This window comes from Rutidosis leptorrhynchoides, chromosome 3 (assembly GCF_046630445.1).
Source record: "Rutidosis leptorrhynchoides isolate AG116_Rl617_1_P2 chromosome 3, CSIRO_AGI_Rlap_v1, whole genome shotgun sequence".
NCBI lineage: Eukaryota > Viridiplantae > Streptophyta > Magnoliopsida > Asterales > Asteraceae > Rutidosis > Rutidosis leptorrhynchoides.
This window is the reverse complement of record NC_092335.1, coordinates 126,431,241-126,438,069: the sequence shown is the minus strand read 5'-3', so window position 1 is coordinate 126,438,069 and position 6,829 is coordinate 126,431,241. Positions and strand designations below refer to the sequence as shown.

Genomic DNA, 6,829 nt, shown 5'->3' with positions numbered 1-6,829 from the left:
TTAGGGATAGCACCCGCGGGTCGTGGATGCGGATTCATTGGATCCATCACCCGTACCCGCTGATTTTTTTTAAGAGACATCCAATTGAACCCTTGTTCGTTGAAACAATTTGACTATATTTTTACTCCCCATTATTAAACGGGCCATTTTGATGCACACTCTTAAAAAAAATAATTTGTTTTTTAAGTTTTATTATTCAACCTCCTTTTTTCAACGGTCACGTTTTTAACAAAACATTTGACAAGTTTGGAAAAAAGTTTTTTATTGATTATCATCAAAAGTTTTCTATTGTCACTCTACTGGATGGAATTATGGCATATAATCAAAATTGCAACCCAACACTACATAAGAACAAAAAGGTTGTTTTTAATTAACATATATATATATGTGTTAAACTCGGAATAATAATAACTTATTTTAGAAAATTAACATAAGACATGTTGAAACATTTTTGTCACATTTAGCTCATCAAGTCTAATACTTATCATTGATAGATTTTATCACGTCTAGGAGATGTTTACTTTTTTCTTGTATTAAGTCCTACTTTCATTTACCTTTGTTTGGAAAAAAGTTTTTTTTTACTTTGCTTTCCCCCTTTCTGTAAAACTCATTTAAACACTTTCTTTGTTTTTTTTTTTTTTTAAAAAAAACTTCCTTTTTTTTTACGTTACCCGTAAATTATAAATATATAAAAAAAACTTTTTGTTTAAATTTTTTTTCTAGTTTTTAAAAGGCCACTTGACCAATTTTTTAATTCTTTCACAACACCTGATATCGTGATCGTGACCTTTCACCAAAGCAAGAGATATTCTTGATAAACTAAACACGGACTCGTGTTTGAAATTGTCGGACACAAAAAAATTCATTTGATAAAAGTATATATATTTTTTTTTAGTTATAGAAGGAGACCACTTCATTTTCAATACTTCATTTTTGACAAAAAAACTATTCCATTTTACCATCCCTTTTTTTTCTTACTTTAACTTTTAAGATATACTTTTAATAAAAATACAAACTACTTTTTCTTATTTTAACTTTTAAGATTTACTTTTAATAAAAATACAAACTACTTTTTGTATTTTAACTTTTAAGATTTACTTTTAATAAAAGTACAAACTACTTTTTCTTATTTTAACTTTTAAGATTTACTTTTAATAAAAATACAAACTACTTTTTGTATTTTAACTTTTAAGATTTACTTTTAATAAAAGTACAAACTACTTTTTCTTATTTTAACTTTTAAGATTTACTTTTAATAAAAGTACAAACTATTTTTTTATTTTAACTTTTAAAATTATAAATTTAAGAATAAACATTAGTATGCATGAAATAAATAATGATTAATTGCATAAGTAATCATAAATGTTAGATAACATATAAAGACCCCGTCGTATTCGTATTGATCGGAATTAATCTCGACCCATGGTACCGTGTTGTCAAATGACGTGTTGCGTACATAAAGTACCGTGTTGTCAAATGACATGTTGCGTACAATCATGAGGTCTTATTAACATAAATATAAATGTTAGTGAAGTTAATAAGAGTTAGATTACAGAAAATATAATTCATGCGGTATAACCGGCCATATATAACTTAAATAACATAAATATAAATGTTAGTGAAGTTAATAAAAGTTAGTAAACATAAATGATAGTTAGGCGACAGTGTCGACCATATATAATTTAGGTGGCAGAGCCAACCATATAATAAGAACAATACAAATGCACTAAGAACTTAATAAAAATTAGTAGTTCAAAATGTTAGTAGTCCAAAATTTGATATGTCCGAGTCTGAAAAACCTTAATAATTTCATACCTTGATTAGTGACTCGTGATCGTTTGAGATATCCTTTGATTACACTAAGCTCTTCGTGCTGATAACGTGTTATAATTCAGTAGGCTTATAACTAATTTTGACCTAAGCCTATACAATCCTTAAATATGAGAGAGTAGTAATGGAAGAGAGAGAGAGTATATTTCTTATATGTAAGAAAAATGGTGTGTATATATGTGTTCATTATCCACATATATATAGTACAAATTTTACTATCCATATTTGACTAATTACCATCCATATTTTACTACTAAATTTACAACAGTTAGTTTATATTAATAAAAAGTCAACTAAATTGGTTCAAATGGTCAATCAATCAATGAGAAAGGGTGGAAGTGGTCCATCGAAATATGAGAAATTGATGGTACTAGCCAACTTACATCCTAAGGCCTGTAAATGGCCGGATGAGACCTTTTTCTCGTAGAGTTCTATGAAATTCGCCAAATATCCATTTACATCGCTCAGCTCCAACCACATATACAGGCTTCCTGAAAACGACAAGGAACAATGTTACACATATGTGTGAAATGAACACACAAATCCCAAGTCCCGGTCGCTTCACTTAAAATTGGTTATATTAAATCCAATTGGACACAAGTTCTCTAAGGGGTTCTCATATGCTTATAGATTCCTAAATTGACAGCACAAATAGATGCCGACATGTCGACCCGTTACAGAACCCACCAATTTTGCTACGTCTGGTACGAACGGTCGAGTCTTTAATGTTCCATTTCAGGCTTACCCGGTACTGCAGGCTTCGCTCAACATGCTGACTGAATCTGCTGTGGCGATGAGAGCATCTGCCCGTGCTAGATGTCCCATGTGCGGATTTGGTTCTAAAATTGACAAGATACAAAACCTTATAACCAAAGTATATCAGAAATTAATCATGAGAATGTTTATTAATCGGGTGAAATTACCTTCACCATCCCATACATAGACTTTTGGAATGTCTCCAAGTTCTTTCCGCACAATATTTGAAATCTGTTGAGATATAGTGTATAAGCATACCATAAAATATGAAATTCCAGTGTAAGCATACAATAATTGCAGAAAGGATTATAGGTAAAAAGAAACTTTATGCACGAGCGACACAATAAATATAAATAGACCTAAATGCATTGTCAAACCACAAACATATATGAGGAGGGATAATGTATAGCATAGCAAGTATACATTAAATAGTAATTGAAAACATTTAGGGATTAATCGGTGATTAATCATATTGGACTTTTTATACAAAAAATAAATAAATTTTAAAATTAGATGTGTAAATATAGAAAGAAAACCATAAACATAAATATGAACTTTAACATAATTGTCTTAAAACGTAAACATAATTGTTCATTTTTTCTAAAAAACTTTTAATAATTTAATTCATAATAAAATGTTGAACAATTTTGACTTTGACCAACAAATCCGATTTTGATCTATTAACTAATGACAAAGTACCTTATCTGGAGTCCTTCTTGAGAAAGAAACTCTTACACTCCCACAGCTGTAAAGAACTCCATGCAAATACGTTGTTAATTGTTTTGCAAGGTCTACACCGTATCTACAACGGCCTACAATACAACAGATTTATAACTACTCTGTACAACAAAAGCACAAGAATGTAAAGCATTCATCTCGTAATAGAGAGATATTAAGACATCTATATGTAACCGGATATTTTAAAGAAGAAAAACCATATTTGAACAACCGGATTGAAATTTTGAAAGTTGGTTACTTTTAATCAATTCTTCTAAGACTTTGATTACTTTCTAGACCAAGAAAAGTTGGTTATCATAAGTAGAAGTTGGACCGTAGTTATATACCTTTCTACACAAATTTCCTCAGATATAAAATATAACCAGCAATACCATATTGAAATTTCAAAGCAACACTACTAATAGCAAAACTATAGAATTCTCCATGACGAGATACAAAAGACACACTAACGACACGAAAATTGGATTAGGACTTACATTTACCACCCAACCACAGTAAACTAAAAGCAATAGAGCTTACAACCGAGACATCAAACAACCAATTCTATATACAGGAGACACCAGAGAAAGGGAAAAAAGCCAGATTAAGAAGCATATACACCATTTTCAATGAAAAAATTATCCGTCAGTTACAAAGAGAATATACAAAATACTTACTTGAAGGTCCTCCAATACTAACCACAATCATAGGTTTTGGCAAAGGTGCAAATTCATCGTGCCAGGTGTTAGCTGCACTGCGAAGAGCAGCAGAATCAACTTGATGAAGAACTCCCACAGTAAGGACCTGATAAATCACGTGGGACCTAAAGCCCTTACAAAAAAGACACATGATCAACCTAATATATTAATCGTGCTTTAGATGCGTACCACGTTCTTATTTGGAGATTCATCGGGAGTTATATACTCGCGAAAAATCTTAGGAACTTGCTCTTGTGTCTGGGGGGTCAAAGCATAGTAATCGTGTTGGGGAGTGACCGCCAAGTCAAACCTACTCACTTGTGTTCGTGGATATTGAATCTGAAACCAAAATTTCAAAGGGATTAAATAGAGATTCAAATACGATTATATTTTGAAGAACAACTTCAAGAATAGTACAACACAATGCGATGAGTCACAAATCATGTAGTGATTTACATAAAAGGAAAGTAGGAAACCAGTTAACCAACCTGAACAACAAACACATTTTCAGATGATAGTCTTTTTATAGAGCTTGCAATTGATATGGTGTCTCTGCCACATGCAACCACCAATATAGGTTCATCCCTAAGAAAAAAAAGCAATATAGCATTAAAGATAAAATCCATGGAAAAATTAGGTTAGCCCAAGCTATATATAGAACTGATCATTCTAAAATTACTTATTACTTTTTAAGTTTTGTAAGATATACCATTTTCGGTCAATATCAAAGTTTTAATAGATTTCAAATTAGCACACGAATACAATAAACACACACACACACAGATAAAATAAAAAAAGGAAAGCTTACTTCTCAGAAGTTCCCCTTGCCATTGTTACTATTGATTTAATATCAGCTTCAAGTATAGATGATAATCCTACACTGGAACCATTTATAATCCTACACTGGAACCATTTTCTCTAGTCAAAGATAGAACTTTACACCGTTTACTTGTAAATAGAGCTCGTGAATAACCATATATGAGTTTAATAATATAGTATATCTGTTTATGGACAGAAACTGGGAGCCAATGCAGCCATTCATTGATTCCTCCACTGGGCCTTGTGACACGCTGCATGCATCACCAGAAAGCAACGTTAACAAAATTTTGCACAAGCATGACGAAAATGCACATAAAAATATGACAAATGATATTTCCACACAAGATCTTGATAAATCCACAATATTATGCAACATCTACTTGTATTATATGCATATGCATAGATAGTTGTACATGATGAGTGGATTATAAAAAAATCATTGTGGAAATATCATTAGCCTAAAAATATTAATCACTTCCTCAATATGTTATTGCATCTTCACAAGATGCTGCATTACATCATAAGATGTCCAGAATCTGCAGGGATATTTGCCCCGAGGCAGTCGGCAATCTATCTCATCACGCTAAGTTCTAGAATCTGTACTGATACTTGTTGTTGACGCTAGTAGCTAGTCGGAAATAGGTATCAACAATACACATATGAGTTTACTATACCTATAAATTTACATTTACACATATATATTATATGTATTCCTCAAATTCAATTACAAATTATCATTCAACGAAGTTCATACGATCCAAACACCTAGAACCTACTAATCAGTGTAAAACAGAGCCGTACGAATAATAACTCAAATAAAAAGGAGAGAACCATAACCTAGATTCAACTTCCGCCGGTAACTTCTCGAGAATCCGGCGAGCAACTGCTCCGGTGTTACCTGATACGGCACTGAATTCCGCCAGCACCGTCGTACCTCTCGCCACTTGTGCGTACAAAATCGCCATTGATTTTTGCTGATTATACACACTCAAATTTGGTGACTACCTCTGCAATCGGATAACCCTGTCTGTTGCTTGACTCATTTCTGAAAGAAAGAAAAAAAAACGGAGTAGAGATGATTTTACATGTTTTAGAATTAGTCCCCAAAGTTTAAAATTTTGTATTTATAAAGTTTATCCAGAACGTTAGTAAGTATAACATTTTTTTAGTACTCCGTACTTTTGAACTACTGTATTTTAGTTAATTTTGAACGTGATACGATGCAAGTTACATGGCAATAGCATTTAGACGCATACAGTTACTGTTGTTCAGTTACATTAGCAATCAGTCAGCCAATCACCTATAAACATTTATCATATAAAGAACAAAAACGTGATTTCTTGAAATAATCTTATTAGATATGATTTGTAGATAATCAATTGGCAGCTTACTGAATTGCTGATAATAATGTCATGAACATCCGTTGTATTACTCGTTCAGTGTGTAACTCGTGCTCATCTAACTGTGTGTTATGCGTGCATTATGATATTCATAGTCGTGGAACTTATATATCATACCTTTTCTGAGACAAATAATCTTGACATGTATCCTCGCTTAGAACATTACCACCGCATCAGAAGAAAAATATGGAAACACCTGTCTTGCTGTCATTGTTGTTTTTTATTTATGTGCTTTCACCTTAACCATGAAATAGATCATCAAGATCCATTAGACGTTTAGATCATACAGATTTAAGAAACTAAAATGATACCACAACGCGTGTTATAATTATATACTATAGACAATATAAACTGAAGTTAGTAAACGTTTGGACCGTTTGGTGGTTGGGACTTGTGAATCTCTAGTGGACACCCAACCACCCAAGTATATTTAATAACCATGATACACAATCATTCCATACAAGTGATATTTCTGTGACATACTACAACAACAACAACAACAACAACAACAACAACAAACTCAATACCACCTAGTAGTGTATGGGAGAGGTGGGATGTAGACAATCCTTCCCCCATCACTTCTGCGACATACTGTAACCAAGTATTTTA

The 6,829-nt window shown here is 32.2% G+C and overlaps 1 protein-coding gene across 1 annotated transcript; it reads right to left on the bottom strand.

The window, feature by feature from the left end:
- Positions 1 to 2,137: 2,137 nt before the first annotated feature.
- Positions 2,138 to 5,785, bottom strand: LOC139900364 (mitochondrial fission protein ELM1-like). Its single transcript, XM_071883140.1, has 10 exons — positions 5,612 to 5,785; positions 4,979 to 5,071; positions 4,810 to 4,904; positions 4,490 to 4,586; positions 4,191 to 4,340; positions 3,981 to 4,107; positions 3,286 to 3,398; positions 2,754 to 2,817; positions 2,576 to 2,669; positions 2,138 to 2,321 (listed from the first exon to the last, which is right to left on the bottom strand). Exons 1-10 carry the CDS (start codon positions 5,783 to 5,785, stop codon positions 2,210 to 2,212), a joined length of 1,119 nt encoding a protein of 372 aa, XP_071739241.1. The 3' UTR covers positions 2,138 to 2,209.
- Positions 5,786 to 6,829: the final 1,044 nt, after the last annotated feature.

Bases quoted from the DNA above. Each gene is read 5' to 3' on its own strand.
- LOC139900364 (XM_071883140.1), bottom strand. From the start codon at position 5,785: ATGGCGATTTTGTACGCACAAGTGGCGAGAGGTACGACGGTGCTGGCG. The intron at 4,341-4,489 runs GTTGGTTAACTG...TTTTGGTTTCAG, and splicing joins AAAATGTGTTTGTTGTTCAG to ATTCAATATCCACGAACACA. The intron at 4,108-4,190 runs GTACGCATCTAA...GTGATTTATCAG, and splicing joins AATCTCCAAATAAGAACGTG to GTCCTTACTGTGGGAGTTCT.